The sequence below is a fragment of the Vitis riparia genome, chromosome 7, assembly GCF_004353265.1.
Source record: "Vitis riparia cultivar Riparia Gloire de Montpellier isolate 1030 chromosome 7, EGFV_Vit.rip_1.0, whole genome shotgun sequence".
Classification (NCBI taxonomy): Eukaryota; Viridiplantae; Streptophyta; class Magnoliopsida; order Vitales; family Vitaceae; genus Vitis; species Vitis riparia.
Window position 1 is genome coordinate 27546553 of NC_048437.1, and position 20204 is coordinate 27566756.

At 36.9% G+C, this 20204-nt stretch overlaps 2 protein-coding genes and 1 non-coding gene across 3 annotated transcripts; all 3 read left to right on the forward strand.

Annotated features, from left to right (window-relative positions):
* Window positions 1-11777: 11777 nt before the first annotated feature.
* Window positions 11778-13148, forward strand: LOC117919208 (glutathione S-transferase-like). Its single transcript, XM_034836339.1, has 3 exons — window positions 11778-12003; window positions 12422-12470; window positions 12589-13148. The coding sequence occupies exons 1-3, from the start codon at window positions 11854-11856 to the stop codon at window positions 13032-13034; spliced, it is 645 nt and encodes a 214-aa protein (XP_034692230.1). The 5' UTR covers window positions 11778-11853; the 3' UTR covers window positions 13035-13148.
* A 1975-nt stretch (window positions 13149-15123) lies between these two features.
* Window positions 15124-17432, forward strand: LOC117918226 (pentatricopeptide repeat-containing protein At1g09190-like). The gene is made up of 2 exons (XM_034834733.1): window positions 15124-15134; window positions 15342-17432. Exons 1-2 carry the CDS (start codon window positions 15124-15126, stop codon window positions 16909-16911), a joined length of 1581 nt encoding a protein of 526 aa, XP_034690624.1. The 3' UTR covers window positions 16912-17432.
* TRNAG-CCC lies at window positions 15268-15338 on the forward strand. Its single transcript has one exon. It is a non-coding gene; the product is annotated as a tRNA-Gly (tRNA).
* Window positions 17433-20204: the final 2772 nt, after the last annotated feature.

Below are 20204 nucleotides of genomic sequence, written 5' to 3' on the forward strand. Positions count from 1 at the left end.
TCTTGTGTACTCCCTTGACATATATGATTCAAGTTAAATGAAGGTACAGAGATAGGGAAAAGGCCACTAAGGTCACCAAGTAAAAATATAAATAGAAATGAACAATAGGATTCATGAGCAGGACTGCCATTCCAAAATGAAAATGACAAGCTTGAATTATGGTGGGACATATTCCTATATTTTCATTTCTAAAATGCTAAATGCAAATAAATAAATAAAAATGCTAGCAGTGAATATTTATCTTGGAGATGATTCTCCAATACCCATATGGAAATTTATTTTTTAAAAATAATAATAATGTGAAGAGTAAAAATCACAAAATTAAAGACAAACAAATAGCAATGAGACAACAACCATATCAAACGAACTCTAAATAACAAGATATCACCAAACAAATTTTTTCTTCCTTAAAAAAGAAACAGACCTACAACACTTGAACTCAAAAACCCTAAATAGAACAATTGCATATGTGAACCAGAATAGAGAATGAGAGTTTTAGATAGAGAAGTACTTGGAAATGAGACTTGACTGCTCTATTGAAAAATAGATCTAAAACTATTAAGGCTTGGAAGTAATTCTTGTAAAAACATTTGAGGATTACAGATTTCATTTTCTCATACTTTCTTCCTAACCAAACAATCCTAAAACCCAAAACCCTAACTAACATTTCAAGACAATTAAACATTCAAAAAAAAAAAAAAAAACAACAACAAAAGAACAGAGGGTTACCTTCGATCCAATCAACGATGTTGAATGAAAGTGAAACGTCTTTCCTACTGTGTAGTCTCATATAAAGAGCGATGGAGAAGGAGAATGAAAGAGAGAGTTTGAGAAGTATGAGTGAAAGGGAAAGGAAGATATCAGGAATCACTTGGGGGGTATTTTTGGAATATTTCAAATTTTTTGAAGTGTCTTTTTAAAAAAAAAAAAAACACTTTGGCAAGTGATTCTCTAAAAATCACTTTTAAGTGTTTTCTTAGATTTTCAAAGTGTTTTTCAAAATTTGCCAAACACTTTATTTTCATCCCAAAAACAATTAAAAGTGTTTTTAAGGGTGTTGCTACTTAGTCAACTGAGGATGAATTCCTCCCTTAGACATGGTAGTGAAAGCTCTCGCTCCGGTACTAGAATTTGGGTTTTCTTCTTCTTACACAAAGATGCCCGGACGGGTTGTCCGAACACACCCTCCGAAGCCCAAGTCAAACACTAGGGGGAATGGAAACCCTTAGAGAGAAAGAGAGAGAGTGATCATAGAACTCATCATTCCCCCATCTGTTCTATTTCAATAGGGTTTTTATAATGTTCAAATGTGGAGTCAGGCTCTGTAGTACTGAGCTGGCCCTTGTAGTGATGATTACGTAGTAGTGACAAGGCGATGATAACATCTGCAGGTAGCTAAGGGTTGTGTCAGACGACGCATCATGACACAACTTGTCATCCTTTCAACCTTGATGGTGGCTTGAGACTGAGCATGCTTATTTACTAAAGCAGACGTGAGGATGGGAAGAGTCCCATCAGTCAATCTGGTGTCAACTACTCATGGTCTCATGTATCAGAGAAGATTTAAGGCTATCATGGATATATGAGCCGCTCAACAGTGCAAATGGTTCGGACAAGACATCTCTAGATGCCTTGGAGGTTGTCCGCATAGTGATGAAGAATTGACACGTGGCCCAGCTGGGATGATACCATGTGGACTAACGCATGGAAGTACTTGTGGGTGGACACGTGGGATAAGATCCCTACAATGCCTCCTTTAGCACGTGCGCATGTGTCTAGGCAGGGGTGGACGAGCTGAAATTATCCCTTGGAGTCCCCTAGTGTGGGTGAGACACGTGTCAGATGTTTATAGGATGGCTACTTCCACCGAGGTGTTTTGTTAGGCGGCATGTCACTTCGGGATGTGTCCCATGACGGCTGTCTTTTGGGATCCCTAGGGTTTTGGTCCCTTATACCTTTGGGAATACTTTTTGGACATTTTAGCATTCTAAGGTTTTTCTTTCTTCTGCCATTACTTTTCCTGCTCTCTACACCCTGCAACTCTAGCCACTGTCCTCTTGTTGTTCCACCGTTTACCTTTTCCGGTAACATTTGCAATCTATTCTTATTGCAACTCTGATAGTCGTCCATCTTCCCAACACTGTCCCAGTTTTTGTTAATGATGCTCTTGAGGTAAGGTTTCATTCCCTCGTATTTGGCCTCTTTATTTTCACATCCTATCTGGTTGTTATTGGGGATTATTTTGAGTTTATGGTTTATTGGAGTGCAATATGAGTGCTACAACATGTAGAATGTAGGGTCGTTCCAATATTTTTCTGGGTAAGAGAGGACGTCGTAGGTGATAAGCCTGGTGATGTTTGCTCTTTGGGTTTTTGACTCTTGTTTGGTTCAAGACCCATGTGGGGTACGGTTAAAGAAGAGACCCTTGGCTGGGGTCTGCCCTGTAGGCTGAGCTAATGGCTCTGTTCAGGTATGGGCTTTAAGCCAGTGTAAGTTGGTATCTGCACAACTAAAGTATCATTTACAGACAGGAGGGTCGGGTGACTGCTTTGTAACATTCGGTCGTCGTGTCATGTAGGTTTTACTCGGCTCATCGCTTCAGCATGTCAGCACGAGAAGGTGTTGTTTGTACCAATAAGGTTGGTAAAGGCAAGAAAAATGTCCGCCAAGAGAAGGCGCCGAACAGACGAATAAGGAGAAACTCATCAAACTTTTTATTATATAGGAGTTTAGAGAACGTTTCTGCGTGCCAGACGGGATTGCTATTCGTTTAATGGATGAGGGTCTTGTGTCAACCGATGAGGAGTTCTTTAATGCTATCATTTTCAACAAGGAGCAGTTTAATGTCGGGTTCCATTTTCCTCTCCCTTCCCTCTTCAAACAGTTTCTCCACTCTACAAAGATTCTCTTAGCCTTTCTCTATCCAAACGCGGTGAGGATATTGATGGGGTGTAGCATCCTGAATATGCTATACCACTTGGATCTTTCTTTGCTGGAGGTTCTGTTTGTTTATACTGTCAAAATGAGTCAGAAAGAAGTTTTCAATTTGTCCGCTCATATTGCGTCACTTCAGTTGGTGACCGGACTTCCAAATTCCACCAATGACGCAACGAAATGACACTTTATTGTTTCGGGCCCTTGGGTTGCTTCATATGAGCATCTGACTCATGCTTTTGAACCATGTCGTTCGTTGGGGATTCCGGGTAGAGAAAATTGTTGTTCCCATGTTCTCTCATTTATAATTATAGGATTGTTGTTGACGCGTCTTATTTGGTGTATTATAGGAAATATGAGGAGATGTCGATTAGTAGTAGGTGGACAAAACTTTTTTTGATCGGTTGAACAAATTATTTGTGATTTCTGCTGGTGAACGGAATCATGAGACCCTGCTGACCGATCAAAATTTGCAAGCAGTGGTCTAGACTCAGAGTCGTACGTTGTCCCCACCCTTCCTCATTTTGCGCCCAGAGTGTTGGTGTCTAGCGAGCACTACGTGTTGAAGGATCTCTCTTTCAACGCGGAAGCCCGAGCAGCAGACGTGAAGGCAAGGCAAGACTGACTTGATAAAAGATAGAAAAAATGACAAGAGAGAACTCTGAGACAGACTCCGGGTGTAGGTCGTTTGACCACCAACTCTACTGTTCATCCCCTTATTAAGAAGAAGTCTGTTCCTTGGCCTGTTGAGAAGGCCTTGGACTTATCTCCGTCTCATTCACTCTCTGCAGAGGTTGGCACCGACTCGCCTTCCATAGGAAAGAGCTTGGACCAGGAGCCTAAGTAAGTGGTCCTTTACATCAGCCTTGAGCTCGAAGGAAAAGAATAAGAAGAAGAAGTGGTTCTGCGACTGAAAGTCGGCTTCAAGGAGAGGCATCGCAAGCGCCTTTCCGAAACACTTCCTACTGCCCCCTACCTGCTAAGAAGAGCAGTTCGGAGGCTCCTCGTGAGGAACCGGCTCCGGGCGCTCCTATAGTGCAGGTGCCTTCTTTTGATGTCGTTGGGTTCGGGCGAGAATTAGTTGTGATTCCATCTATTGAGGACGCTCGCCCGATGGAAGATGGGACTTCTCCAGCCACTCTCGGTGGCAACGCTAATGAGAGAAACTCTCCGGTCAATCCTTCAAGCTGGGAGAATATAGCGGTGTTATTGAAGTCGGTACCTTGCTTTACTGCGCCCGACTCTCCAGCATCAGGTGTAAATGCTTTCTTTCTTATGACCCAACGTCACTTTGTTGAGCTGTGCGGCGACCTTCACCTTGTTGGCGTGGTTCGCCCCTCCCATGGCACTCCGGAGTCTGTACTTTGATGTACTTATCCAATGCAGAAGTACACTACCGAGGAGATGACGAAAGTGGTAAGGTTTGCTCCTTCTTTCCCACAGACGACGCCAATGTTGATACCTGGTCAACTAAAGAATGAATCCTCCCTTAGACATGACGGTGAAAGCTCTCACTTCGGTGCCCGAATCTGGGTTTTCTGCTTCCTACACAAAGATGCCCGGACGGATTGTCCAAACACATCATTTGAAGCCCAAGTCAGACGCTAGGAGGAATGGAAATCCTTAGAAAGAGAGAGAGATATCATAAAACTCACCGTCTCCCTCCCTCCCCCCTAGTAGTGCTGAGTTCAAATGTGGAGTCAGGCTCCGTAGTGTTGAGTTGACCCTTGTAGTGATGATTGCACAGTAGTGACAGGTCATACCTACTACCCTTCAACTTTGTTGATGGCCTGAGACTGAGCATACCTATTTACTAAAGCAAACGTGAGAATGAGAAGAGTCTCATCAATCAATCTGGTGTCAGCTAGCCATAGTCTCGTATATCAGAGAAGATTTGAGGCTATCAATGATATATGAGCCGCTCAACAGTGCAAATGGTCCGGATAGGACGTCTTCGGATGCCTTGGAGGTTGTCTACGTAGTGATGAAGAACTGACACGTGGCCTAATTGGGATGATGCCACGTGGATTGACGCGTGGAAGTACTTGTGGGTAAACATGTGGGATAAGGCCCCCACAAATGGTAGAAACACTTTTGAAAATCACTACCAAACAGGCTCTTCTTCAACTTGAATATTGTAGTATGGAAAAAGATTGATATCTGGGAAATTAAACAAAAGCTTGAGCCTGCAACATATTAGATGGTCAAAGCAAGATGAAAACATTAAGCCTTGTTCATGTTCCACTATCATGGCAGGATATTTGAGCTATGCTCAATCTCCAAATTTTCTTGTTGTTGTGACCGGAAATCAAGAGGAAACTAGGCAAGAAAATGACTGACGATGGAATTTTTCATCGATATTAAGATGAATAAACAGTGACACTCATGGAAAACAGAGAACGATCTGAATAACGTCAAGAGCCTTCAATTTTCACTTGCTTGTCTTTTCTCTCAAGTGGAGTTGCGGGAAATGTGGCACCTGGTTTGATCTAAATGGTGTCAGAGAATGAAGGAACCTGTTGCCTTTAGGAGAAGATATCTGAATATCAAAGAGGAAGTGATCTCTGGACACCTAATGAAGAGGATTTTAAGCCAACTTTTATACCGTCAACGTGGCTTACAAAGTCTATACCGCGGGTCCAACAAATCTGAATTTGTAACATCCTTTTGGTAGCTACCCATGGACCACTGCAACTATAAAACCACAAAAGGGCAATTTGGTGTAGGTGGTGTAACAATCTCTCATGTAAATATGGACTAAAGGGGCCCTCACGGCTTTAAAACGTGTCTATGGGGTTATGAGGAGTCCATACTTATATAACTCTAGGAACTTTTCCCCATATCCAATGTGGGATGTCACAAATACTTTCCATGCAAACACAACATTCTCATTGTATCCCATGGGATTACGGAGCCAAATAGATAAATACCTACAAAACTAAACAAACCCCCATACCAGGTTTAAGAATCGGTTGTGATACCATTTATAACGATTTGTTTCCAATCGTGTAGATATTGTTCGTTTTAGGCGCAAAGGAGCTTTCGCGACTTTAAAACATATCTACGAGGTTAAAAAAAGTTTATACTTATATAGTGTCAGAAACTTTCCTTTCTATCCTCTGTACGATGTCACAGCTGGAATGGTTATAATTCTACATTATTGTAATAAAAGAAAATTTAACATATTCATGGTTGAAGTTTTGGGGTATGCATGCAGAATCAAGGGTCATCACACAATACGCTGCCCACGATTACACATCAAAGGGACCCAACTGATATTCCCAAATCCAAAAGAAATGGCTATCATGTCAGTGTGGATGGAAGTGGAGGCGCACCAGTTCGACCCTCTTGCGTCCAAGCTGTGTGACAAGCTGGCTGTGTAGCCCACCCCCACCTCGACCATTGACAAAGCTGCAGTGGAAGAGCTAGAAACCAAATTGGCTAAGGTTTTGGATGTGTACAAGGGTCATTTGGCCGACCAAGTTATTCAAGATGTTTTTAATTTTGAAAAAAATCTTATTATATATACATTTTCTTCACATGAAAACAAAATGTGTATGTCCACTATCTCCAAAACTTTATTGGTCTCATGTGGGCCATAAGTCTAAAAATATCTTGGAAAGATTTGGACATTTGCAATACATGTGTGCCTTTCTTTTTTGTCTGTTTCACTTTGTTTTTTGCCCTTGACATTTTCTAATTACAAGCTTAAGTTGGAGAAATACTTAAATGAAATATATTTTTTCTCTAGTGTTTGTTTTTTTCAGCTTTTTGTTAAAAGCAATTTGCTTTTAAATTTTAAATTATTTGTTTTTCTATTTCTTCATAACTTATTATAAACTTTTTACTAAATCGAAAAATCAATATATTGATTTTTCTTTAAAAAACAAATAACCTAATACTTAATAATATTAAGCATTAAAATTCTATTTAGAGTTAAGTAAAAAAAAATAAACATCATTTTAAATTTGTTGGTAATTGTTTTAAAAAATATTTTTTAAAAATAATTTTTTAGAATAATTTTTTTAAAAAGAGGCTTTTCTATTTAAAAAATTTTTAAGAATAAAAAATTATTTTTAAAAATAGTTATGAAAAAAACCTTTAGATTTTACTCATTCATCTCTTATCTCACTAAATTTTATCACTTCAAAAAAAGATAGTTTTTTGTTTTAGATTACAAAAAATTGTTCTAAAAACAAATACCAAACATACCTTTAGATTTTACTCATTCTTCCCTTATCTCACTAAATTTTCTCATTTCAAAAAGGAGGAGATAAAGTAATTAAAAATTTTGTTAAATTCATATATAAGCCTAATAAAGTAACTAATTTTTATGCCAAATTTAAATAAAAGCATAAATATCAACAAAAGTTAAGGATAAAACTTATCCGAAAATACAAAAATATGGGTTGTTACATTTTATCTAAATAAAAAATATATAGAATGAAATTCTAAAATAAAATAAAATAAAAAATGATCAAAACTCATATAAAATATTATAAAATCAATAAATAATAAAATAAGTAGTAGTACAAATACTAATGCGGTTTAAAAAACAATTATTATATAGTAAAATTTTTGTAATATTGAATAATAATATGAATAATTAAAAATATGGTTTTATATATGGTTTTGATAACCAAAATCAATTATTGTACTCATTTAAATGGAAAATATTGAAGTGCTCATACAAGAGAGACATAAAGTACATAGATCCACGATAAAAATGGTACAGAATCAGAATCATAAATACATGTTCTCCTACAAACATTATCATTAAGAAAAAAGCCTACAAAAAGCACCAATTAAATTTATCTTATATAACAAAATAAAAAAATAAAAATTTATTTTTAAAATTAAATAAAATTATGAGAATTTAAAATATTTAAAATATTTTTTTCTTAAAAAAATTATGTATAATTGTGGACCCCGCATTTTGGCTCATACGTTTCCCACTCGATGGCGAGCTCGATTTTTATTTGAAAAATTGATTTTACAAAAAAGACTTGGAGTCGCCACTTATTTTTGTTTTATTTTTAAAGGGTAAACAAAATAAGAAAGAAAACCCTAAGTGTGACTCCTTATTTGGAAAAGATGGTTTACGAAAAACCGGATCGGGTTCGGGGGTCAGGTTACTTATCGGGAAGGTACGGTAAAGTCCGTAACACCCCTCTAAGTTCCTAAAGTCGGGTCTTTACTAATAAAATGAAGCAATCGTGACATCTAATAAAGAAATCAATGAATACCCGAATTGATCATGCACATATGGGAATCAGTACATGTATATAGAGTGACCAGAGTGAGAATAGGTGCGTACTTGAGCAACGAACCACTAGGCGCTATCAAGAAGTGAGGTTAATGCACAATTAAAGAATAATTTCGAGCATGTCGTAAAGCAGAATACAATCAATCATGCATGCCAATTTAATTGATCAATCAATCAATCAATCAATTATAAAATCAAGTATGTAGGGCCCCCACCAAAGCCCGTTTTATTTTGCATGAATTAATTCCAATAAATCCATTATTCAGAATTACGGGATTAAATTCACGCTTATTTCAAAACATTTTAAAATCATGAAAGTTATGAAGGTTGCATGCCAGAAAGAAAAATGGCAGCAAAATTTTATTAATAATGGGATTCTAAAAAAAACCTAAGGATGAAAATTAAAAATAAATAAATAAAAATGGAGTTTGGAAAACTAAAAAGAAAACTAGAATCGGGAAATTATATTGGAAGATGAGAGTTCTAAGACCTAAAAATAAATCTAAGGATGAAAATTTGAAAAAAACAAAATTGTTCGAGGGATTTGTAAATTGGAAAATTATTTAAGGAAATAAGAATTTTAAAAAATAGAAATCATTTGAGAGCTAGGGATGTGAGAAACCACTTATGAAAACAGAATAATGATGGAGAAGTGGGAATGTGCCACGTGGCCACAAAGTGGCCATGCAAAAAGCATTTTCTTCTAAGTCTGGGGACTAATGCAGTTTCGTCCCTGTTGCTTTGCTAAAGATGTATCCAAAAAACACTACCAGAAAACCCCATGTAGTATGTGTACCATTTCCAGCGCAAGGGCATGTGATTCCCATGATGCAACTAGCCAAGCTTCTACACTCGAAAGGGCTTCTGCATCACCTTTGTCAACACCGAGTTCAGTCATAGGCATTTGGTTCGAAGCAAAGGAGAGGACTGGGCTAAGGGCTTTGATGATTTCTGGTTCGAGACAATATCAGATGGATGGCCACCGTCCGATCTAGATGCCAACCTAAATCCCACTATGCTCTGTTACCACATTCCAAAGCACTGTTTGGCTCCAGTTCGACATTTGTTAGCTAAGTTGAATTCATTGCCAGAAGTGCCTCCGGTTACATGCATAATTTCATATGGGGTTATGAGTTTTGCGTTGAAGGCTACGGAAGAGCTGGGTATACCTGAGGTTCAGTCCTGGACTGCCTCAGCTTGTGCCTTCATGGCATATCTGCAGCACACTCATAGGAAGATGGCTCAATGCGCTGCCAAATGATGAATCTTGATTGTCGTCCATCTCTAGTACTCCTGATTTTAGCTGTAGTGTAACTTGATCCACCTGAGTCTACTCAAAATTCATACCACCACACAGGCAGTAATATCACTTAGTGGCACCTGATAAGCTAAAGTCGTTCTTCTCCCGACAGCAGCACCCTGTGTCAGATCAAGGCCCCACTTGTGACTCCACATATCACAAGGTACACGAACACCAGCGTCGCCGCCATCCTCGTCTCACCCTTCAACAACTTATAGCTCTTCTTCATCACCGCGAACCCGTACACCGGCTCCAGCACCGACACTACGCTAGCGAGGACTCCGGCGCCGCTGCTGGCAGTGCAACTTGGGACTTCGATCGCTTTTTCTGCAGCCTTGACATCGTGTTTTGGTGCTCCTTCTCAGTGCCCACCGACATACGCTTCAAATTTAGTTTCACCATTTGCTTTTACATCATCGTCGCTGTCTTCCGGCAACACGCGTTGATTGGAAAAGCGGCTGTCAAAGTCGATAGGTGGGGGCATGATGCAGTCAGAGTGGAGGCGTTCGCTACGACGGCTACTGAAGTAGTTATGATGCCAGATGGGTGAGCAGCGACGACGACAACGCCGAGGCAGTGACCAGTGTTGTTCTGGGTGTAGAGGTGCAGTGCCGCATAATGCCTCAATTATCAGAAGCACTGATGACTCAAGCAATGATATAGCAGTCAGCACATTATCCTTAACGATCATCCATTTCTTGGCAAAACCCAACAAGCCTGACCAAGTGTTTGTGGTGAAACCGCGATACGAAGGCCAATTCAGAGTCAAATGCACTCTCCTTCTCTTGAAACTTCTTGGTCTTTAGACCAGTCTCACCTCTCTTGATCGCAACCTCACGATCATCAGGTAATTTTCCCTTGTACACAACAAATACCCAGTTGTTGGTATCTCACGCGGACATTTTCTGGTGCAAACTCTGTAGCTGCCAATATCTTCTGAAGATCTCTTTTTTAGTCTTAAAACCTAATGGTCTCTTTCAGGGGAAAACAGAGGAGCAAGAAAATAGAGAGGAGAACAGAGTATGGAAGAAAACAAGTAAAAAGGTCCCTAAAGAAGGCTTCACATCATGAGTTATCCGTGAACCTTCTCTGATTTAGGTGAGGAAAACAGTATCAAATGCAAATAAATGACAGGACTCTAGAGTATTCCACCTCAGAGACAAGGCATACCCAGGTTAACAATATGAACTCAGGACTATATCTCAACAAGGAATAGGTGGCCTTCATTATCCACCTCAAGCAAGCCAACTAACACTCAAATATCAATAGAAAACGGGTCGGAATAATAAGAATCTGAATCAAACCATATATCAGTTGCATCCATACCTGAAAATGCCCTTCTACAGTAAGGTCTTGTTAGCTTCCCCAGCTCCAAAAAAGGCTCCTCCTTCCTCCCAAGCTTTCTGTTCTCTCTGGAAAACTCTCACTCTCTGGTTCCTTCTCTCTCAAGTCTCCCCGCCACTACTCAACACTGCTCTCATTTTTTTTTTCCAGAAAAACCTGCCCCCACTCCAATATCTACAGGCAGCACCTCCAAAAAGCAACCTGCCATCACCCCCTCAGAAACACTGCACCAACTCGTCCAAAAAGCACTTGCCCTCACTAACGGCCTGCAACCTTTGCATAACAGCCCCGCTCCTCAGAATATTCCCTTGACAGGTGTCGCTCCCTGATTGCATCTCCCATCCACTACTCTGATTCCCAGTAGCCATCCACAAGTCGACAAGTGGCTCATTGAGAGGCCTCCATATGGTAAGAATGAGTTGTTAGAATATGACAAAAACCGAGCCTCATATGGGGTCTACAATAATACTTCATTTTTTATATTTATATAATTAATTTTTAGAAAAATCTTAATAAAACATCTCTTTTAAAGAAGATAAGGTTATTTTCTATTTTTATTATTAAACATATTTGACTTTTTTTAAAATGAAAAAAAAAAATACTTGAAAAATAACTTTTATTTTTATTATCAAATATATTTGCCTTTTATTTCTTACAAGATAATTTTAAAAATATCTTCCTGACTTTATGTTTTTTTTAAAGGTACGAAATGGGAAGGATCGAGAATTAATCGCTGTTACATTTGCTTTCTATGACGTAATTGAACACGTCACGTACGATGACCATTGAAATGACAAAAATGCCACTCTAGGGAATGTTTGGCCTCCGTTGGATATGAAATCAGCAAAAGCAATGGATGGCAATGGATGAGAACGTTCTAGAAAAGGGCATATTAAATGTCACACCCTCTTTACAAATAGTAAATACCCAAGCCCCTCAGCCTTCATTCCTACATTCCCAACCCCTGAAAATCTCGCTCTCGTTTCATCTTCTTCCCAATCCAGCAGTCATGGCGGTCTTGAAAGTCCACGGTAGCCCGTTCTCCACGGCAGTGATGCGAGTTGTCGCTGCGATCTACGAGAAGGGGCTTGAGTTCGAGTTCGTTACGATCGACATGAAGGCCGGCCAGCACAAATCGGAGGCTTTCCTTGCTCTCAATGTAAGTTGAATCGTATTCTCCCGTGATCGGGGGAAACTTTTTGCTAATGTTTTGTTGAAGGTTTTTTTTGTGGATGTTGTGTGGCCAGAGAGAATTCTTCGCGTTTCGTTGACCGATGAGTGAGTGGGTTTTGTGAGATAGAGTCTTCCATGTGATGTTTTGAGATCTGATTAGTAGGGAAGCGACGAGTCACAGTTCGTACAGTTGCCATGAGTTCATTTATCATTGATTAATTTGTTTTAACTATTGCTTTTTAATCCGAAAGGCCCAAATTGCCCTCTCCATATGGCTAACAAACATCTTTTCCACATGGCTAGTTATATGACTTTTGTTCACGATTAAAACCCTCAACTAAATTCTTTTTCATTAAGACGTGAAATGATGTGAATGATAAAATTGGATTTGCGGAATGATGCAGCCATTTGGTCAAGTTCCAGCCTTTGAAGACGGAGACCTGAAGCTCTTCGGTAAAGTCTCCTTACCAATTACCATTCTTGTTTTCTGAAAAAGAAAATTATAATCGAAGGAAAATAGTAAAATAAAGAAAACGAAATATTCCAACGGTTTGACTTTTGGAGTATGCAGAATCAAGGGCCATCACACAGTACATCGCCCACGAGTACGCGTCAAATGGGACTCAACTGATATGCCCAGATTCAAAGAAAATGGCTATCATGTCAGTGTGGATAGAGGTGGAGGCCCACCAGTACGACCCCCATGCCGGCAAGCTCTGTTACGAGCTATTTTTCAAGCCAATGTTCGGCCAGACCACTGACCCAGCTGCAGTGGAGGACCTAGAGGCCAAACTCGGCAAGGTTTTGGATGTGTACGAGGCTCGGTTGACTCAGTCCAAGTACTTGGGCGGAGACTGCTTTGGGCTGGCCGACCTTCACCACCTCCCCACCCTACACTACTTGCTGGGCACTTCAGCCAAGAAGCTCTTTGACTCGCGTCCACACGTGTCCGCTTGGGTCGCTGATATCACTGCCAGGCCTGCTTGGGCCAAGGTGATTGCCATGCAGAAGAGTTAAGAGAAAAAAAAGTTGTGTGGCTTTGCCCTTGAGTTTCTATGTGGGTGTATGTTTCCTAAAATCATGTAAAACCTTAGAAGTATTTCAGAGTGATATTACAGAGCGTTTCTATCATTTGTGACACTTAAATTATAAAATTAAAATTTCAAATATTAGAAATATTAAAATATTTTCTAAAATCATTATCAAATAATCTTTAAAAATGTGTTCATTAATGATTTTAAAAAATATTTTTAATTTTTCTAATTTTTTAAAAATAAAAAATTTTAAGTATAAGAAAAATTAAAGTATTTTTTAAAATCACTATAAAACAGAGTTTATATTATATATATAAAAAATGGGTTATTTGATTAATAGGGTATTTGAAAATCTAAAATTTAAAATTTAATCTTTTATCATTTTTTTATCTCATTTAAACAAAAATATTTATATTATTTTTTATAAAAATAATTTTTTATTTTAAAATATATATATAAATACTTGAAATGATAAATAATATTTATATATAAAAAAATAGATTATTTAAAAATATATATATAAAAACGATTAGATTATTAATTTAAGAATTATTTTATTTTTTTTAATTAAATATTTCTAAAAAAATATTATTTTATAAAGAATATTCTCACAAAGTTTATATCTCATAATTATTTTAACATGAAAATTTTGTTTGCTTATATTTTTTTTATAGTTTTTATTCTTACAAGGATTTTCAAATTTTTGTATATAAATTTATGTCACGTTCAAAAGTATAGACTTATAAGTTAGAAAATATACACAAATTTTAAAAAGTCACACAAAATAAGCAAAAGTATAGAAAAAATATTTGAATAAAAATTTTGTATAAAAATAATTAAGGGAGCATTCTTGGTGATAATACTATGTTCAACCACTTTGTTCACAATGGGAAAAAAACGATAATAAAGGTATTTTTTTTTTTTAAGTTGAAGATTAATTGAGGATTTAAAATGGCTTGTTTTAGAATAAATGCCTCCAATTTTATGTTTCACCTAATAGAGAAGTACTCATCTAATAATTTTTTTTTTTTTAAAATATAGTTATATGTGGAGAATAAATAATAGTATTTTATAATAATGATTAGGTTCATTTTTTATTTTCAAATTATTTTTAAAAATTAACAAAAAAAAAAGGCCAATAATAAGCTAAAAATAAATAAATGCCTCCAACTCCATTCCTTTTTAAGAATTTTCATTTTTGTTTACATAGATAATGAATTTTTGGATAATTTATTGAAGTTTTTATTGTTATTTTAGTAGTGGATTAAAATAAATATCAATCACATTCATTATCATCTTAAATTAAATTCATTACTTGGACAATCCTACTTTGGTCTACAAAAATTAAAACTATACTTTACACATTAATTATTTTGTTTTAATATATGGTTTTACAAAATCATACATCAAACACATGCTTAATCTTAATATCTTTATTATTTGATTTATAATAACTTTTAAGGTAGAATGACTAATTATATATAGACTTTTTTTTAACCGCTATTGCATTAAACGTCCAAATCTTATGTTTGTAAGTCAAAAGGGTAATTTTTTTTATCTAAACAAAAGAGTAATGAGCAATTAAATCAACGATAAAGTTAATAGAGAAAATAAAAGAGATCACCAAATATAAAATTTATAGTGATTCGACTCAATCGTAGCTTATGTTCGTTCTTCTCGTACTTTAACAAAGTTTAAGGTTTCACTAGCTTTCAAAGCTTTGATTTAAGTTTTCAACTTCTTACAATTGAATTATTGTTCTAATAAACTTTTTACCATACTTCCAGAGAAATTCCTCGTATTCAAATTCTTCTCTCAAGGTTATCAAAAGAAAGAAATGATTAAGATAGTCCTAGGGCATTAAGGTATACAAGTTTGAGTATCATTGCACTTAAATAAGTTTGGAAATCTCTTTTGAATTGATGAGCAATAGTTTTAGAAAGCCATCTTAACAATAAATACGAGTTCAAATACTTACATAAAATATGGAAGTTCAAATTAACCGTAAGGTACAAATAGGCTCGATTGCTTGGTTTTTCTGTTGAGCTGTTGAATAGTCATTGAATAGGAGAATGTATAGCAGGTGACCATAAGGTCACAGAACTCAACCGGTAGATTAAGCACCATTCACCCCACATCGATCAAGAACTTAATCAATAAAGTTGTGTAGTGTCCAAATTTGATGTTATATAATGGATAGCCACCGCTTTCAATAAGCGCATCTAGTGTAGTGGTATCATAGTACCCTCCCACGGTACTGACCGGGGTTCGATTCCCCGGATGCGCACAGGCATTCGTTTTCCTTTTTCTTTTCTGCTTTGTTTCTTCCCATTGACAACCTCTCAATTTTATATACATCCCACCTAAAAATTCAAACTCCAAACGCCTCCTGCTTATTGTTCACATCCCTTACCCCATTTTCAATTTTCGTTGCCAATTCATGTAGCTTATGCCATGAGACCCTTTCCACGTCTCAACCCGAGAGTCACCAAATTCCTCAACTTGTTAACCAATTCAGCTCCCCCTCTCACATTCACCAAATTCAAGCCCAACTCATCCTCCAAAACCTCCACTCAAACACCACCATTGCCCACCACTTCATCACTGCATGTCAGTCTCTAGGCCTCTTGGATTCCGCCCTCCTCCTCTTCACCCATCACTCCAAGCCCCATGTCTTCATCTGCAACTCCCTCATTAGGGCCTTCTCTCACAACCACACCCCCCACACCCCTTTCTCTATTTACACCCACATGCATAGCAACTCCATTCTTCCCAACAACTTCACCTTCCCTTTCCTTCTCAAGTCCCTGGCTGACTTTAAGGGCCTCAGTGAAGGCCAATGCATACATACCCATGTCGTGAAATTGGGTCAGTTTGATGATATTTATGTGCAGAATTCACTGCTCAATGTGTACGCGTCGTGCGGTGATATGGGATTATGTATGCGTGTGTTTGATGAAATGCCCCATAGAGATGTTGTGTCTTGGACTGTGTTGATTACCGGGTACCGCAGTGCTGAAAGATATGATGATGCGTTGATTGCTTTTGAACAGATGCAGTATGCAGGGGTGGTTCCCAATCATGTGACCATGGTGAATGCTTTATCAGCTTGTGCTGATTTTGGGGCGCTTGAAATGGGTGTTTGGATACATGAATTTATAAGGAGAAGTGGTTGGGAATTCGATGTGATTTTGGGGACTTCTTTGATTGATATGTATGGAAAATGTGGGAGAATTGAAGAGGGGTTGGTTGTTTTTAGAAGCATGAAAGAGAAGAATGTGTTTACTTGGAATTCACTCATTAAAGGGCTAGCTCTAGCAAGAAGTGGGGAGGAGGCAGTTTGGTGGTTTTATAGAATGGAGCAAGAGGGGATCAAGGCAGATGAAGTGACCTTGATTGCAGTGCTTTGTGCTTGTAGTCACTCAGGGATGGTGCAAATGGGACGGCAAATTTTTGGTTCACTGATGAATGGGAAGTATGGATTTTCACCTGGTGTCAAACACTATGCCTGTGTGATTGACCTCTTAGCCCGTGCTGGGATTCTTCAAGAGGCTATGGAAGTGATGACCCGAATGCGTTTTGAGCCTAATAAAGTTATGTGGGGAGCATTTCTGGCTGGCTGTAGAGCTCATGGTGACTTGGAATTGAGTGAATTTGCAGCTAGAAAACTTGTGGAGTTGGAGCCAGGGAATGGTGCTTATTATGTTCTTTTGTCTAACATATATGCAGAGATGGGAAGATGGAGTGATGTTGAGAAAGTGAGGAGGTTGATGAAAGAGGGGGGACTTACTAAGGACTTGGGTTGTAGTTCCATAGAACTTGAACCCCAGGAGCGTGTATATGAATTATTAGCAGAATGAGTCTTTGCATTTTCTTGGACACAGATGCTTGAATGGACTGGTTGATTACAGCCTACAGAGGGTCTCTACCATTTGCAAAAATGGTGCAGCTTTTAATTTCTAGAGCCTCTGGTTGATGGGGCGAAGCTTCCATCCAGGACTAATTGTTTCTGCATCAATCCCTCCACGGCCAGCCGGCTCAATGTGTGCGGAAACAGGGCTTCTATAGAGCAAATAAGCCTGGTTCAACACCCAAATATCAGTTTCCTGAGTTTGATCACAGGTTCATCCATCATCCTTTCATGGAAACATACTTCTTTTGTCCTTCTCAAGTAGCTTGCAAATTGTTGATGTGAAGTCTAGGAATCCTACTTAAATACCCTTTAAGGACCAAGATATAATTCATGTCACAACCAGTGGTTGGATCATGTGGCTGAGTCAAGATTATTTATGTCTGAATGGAACAGACAAAATGCAAGTTCTATTAATGCACAATGCATAAGCCAAGTCTCATGAAAGCACAAATTATGTGTATATCATGTCCCAAATAAAATTATTTATTGTGTAAACTGACCTGATTGAGATTTAGGGGTTATTTGGCTATGTGATTTAATATCAGTTTTTTCTTTTTTAAAAAAACCATTTTTTAAAATTTAAAGCATTATTTCATTGTTATTTCTATAAAAATACATTTTTTAAAAAGGTGAAATAAAGACTAGTTTTCAAAGAGCAAATATAAATTGTTTTTACTTGTTTTTAAATTCAAAAGAAAAACATGGAAAAATAAAAAAGGATTAAAAAGAAACTATAAAAAGTCCATAAAGTATAACACGATTTCCTTCTTCTTTTATTCTCTCCATCAAGGGTCGACCCCATGCATGTCCATGGGGCATGCCCCCATGAATTTTTTTTTTAAAAAAATTGTTTTCAAGGGGATTTGAATCCCTTTTCTTAGATAGAAGAGGAATTTTTTTGTTAACACAAAGACTAAATATTTTTTTATTGAACTTTTTCCTCTCCTGAAAAAAAAGAGTTACATATTACCTCCCTCAAGTCATTTGTTGGCTCTGCTACCACTCTCCGTTAACTAATACTAAAAATATTTAAATATATATGATCCCTCTCCAAATTATACTTGTTTTTTGAATTTTTTTCTTTTAACTTTTCTAAATTTTTTCATTAAACAAATAAATTTCAATTCAAGTAATATTTATTGCATAAAAGCTTATCCAACAAATATTTGAAAGTTATATAACTCAAAATTGGTCGTGTTTGAAGTCATTACCTTAACCACAAGGAGGGGGGTGCCGAATGTAGGGTTAGTGACTAGAGAAAAATCTTAACAAGGTAGTTGTTGATTGGATTGCCTCCTTATCATGGAGAATTAATGTTAGTTGGGATTTTGGTATGATATTACTTCACACCCAAAAGAAGCAAGTTACAACTAAATTAAAATTGGAGATTAAAATCTTTTTTTGTTTCTCAACACTAATTAATAGTTATGACTAGCATTTATTCTTAATAACTTGTTAGTTTTTTTATGCATAACTATTTTTTTTTTCAAAGTTTTTCATTAAATAAATAAACTTCAAATCAAATAAGGTTTAATGTGTTGAATTTATTAATAAATCTAATAATTTTTTTTAAAAAAAAATTGAAACTCAGGTACTAATATAATTAATACAAAAAAAATTTAAATAAAAATTGATAAGAAATGACTTTGTAGTTTCTTTAATTCATATAAAATCATATTTCTCTCTCTCTCTAACCAAATAAGTCAAACAAAACTTAAATCTATTAATTTTAAAAAATAATTTGGAATTCAAAAAACACCACTAAAATCACTTTCCATTTGAGAAAAAGTTTATTGTGAAGGATTTCTTCTTAATATTCCTGGAATTTGTTGAGGAGTGGCTGAAGAAGTGGTTAATGGGCTCTTTTATTGTCTGATAGCTGTCTGAACCAATTTTGAACTCCCATTGCCACAAATGTGAGGAGTTTTGACGTGTGATCTAAAGAAGGAAAGTCCTTTCTACTCAAGAGGAGGAGAAATTTTTTGAATGACTCCAAAATAAAGTCACTGTTCTTAAAACGAATAGGGAAGATAGGATTTTAGAAACTTTGAATGAAAATGAAAAACCCAAAATTGGTCAAAATTGCTGCAATAAAAACATTGTACAAGATATCCATATACTCATAATAATTATATAAATTTCCGAGAAAATGTTTTTGGAGTAAAAAGATTTTAATTTCAAATTTTGGGATAAAATCATAAAAATTTTGTATTTTGAAAAACCTATCCTTGTTTTTGTCGGGTCCTTCAATGAATTTAGGTCATGTTTGACCTGAATAAATATAAAACATGATTTTTATAACAACAAATTTGCAACGGATGATTTAGCTTCTGCATTTACTCTTGAAAATGAACAAAACTACCATGAATTCAACCATAAAATTCAAAGCCCATTGACGTGATAAGATCAAAGCAATTAATAGTAAAGATTCCAAACATAGACGACCCTTCAGTTTCCTTTTTCAAAGAAGTGGGGGATGATAATGATTTCGTACATCATTCAAGAAATTTAGTAAGATTCTTTGTCGGTGGTGCCCGCACCATTCCCCCCAATGTTTTTGGTAGCTCGCCTTTTTCCCCTTTTCATATTCATAGCTTACTGAATAATCTAATATCTTTGATAGGAGGTAGCTTTTAGCCTACTCCACGATGTCTTAGCCCTAGGTATGGATCTTATCAAGTTACTTTATTTCATTTGATTACTCATTCTTTTTGAAAGAAAAACTTGTGTTTTGATAGGACCATTTGGAAAATATATGGTTTTTGAAATCCAATTTTATGAAATATGAGAACCAGATTTTAATGTGAAAAGTAATATTGTTTTCATGCACCTTGAGCCGATTCCATTTTTTGTACCAAGATTGCCCTTCCGGGTCTCCATTACTGATCTAAAAAAATAAGTAGAAGTGTAGTGGTGGCAATGATGATGAACTGAGCTACGGCGGCAATGACCTTGACACCTCTGAATTTTTCTATTTCCTTCAACTGCTACGACTATTGTTAAGATGAAGATGGATTAGCGGTGAATAGGTGTTGAAGGATTGGAATTTGGTGTGGTGAAGACAGAGATGGTTTTAGAGTTGGAAGTTGTCGGAACCAGAGATCTGAAGAAGTTGCAACGGTGATGGTGGGTTTTGGTTGTGATTGAAGGGAAGCTGGTGGTGATAAATGATGACAGTGGTTGGCGCTCACCCCGTGCGGCCATCTCGTGGTGGCTCTACTTCAGCTCTTTTTTTTTTTT

Excerpts from the sequence above, each read along its gene's own strand:
- LOC117919208 (XM_034836339.1), top strand. The coding sequence starts at position 11,854 with ATGGCGGTCTTGAAAGTCCACGGTAGCCCGTTCTCCACGGCAGTGATG. Across the intron at positions 12,004-12,421 it reads AGGCTTTCCTTGCTCTCAAT|CCATTTGGTCAAGTTCCAGC; the intron begins GTAAGTTGAATC and ends GGAATGATGCAG. Across the intron at positions 12,471-12,588 it reads CGGAGACCTGAAGCTCTTCG|AATCAAGGGCCATCACACAG; the intron begins GTAAAGTCTCCT and ends TGGAGTATGCAG.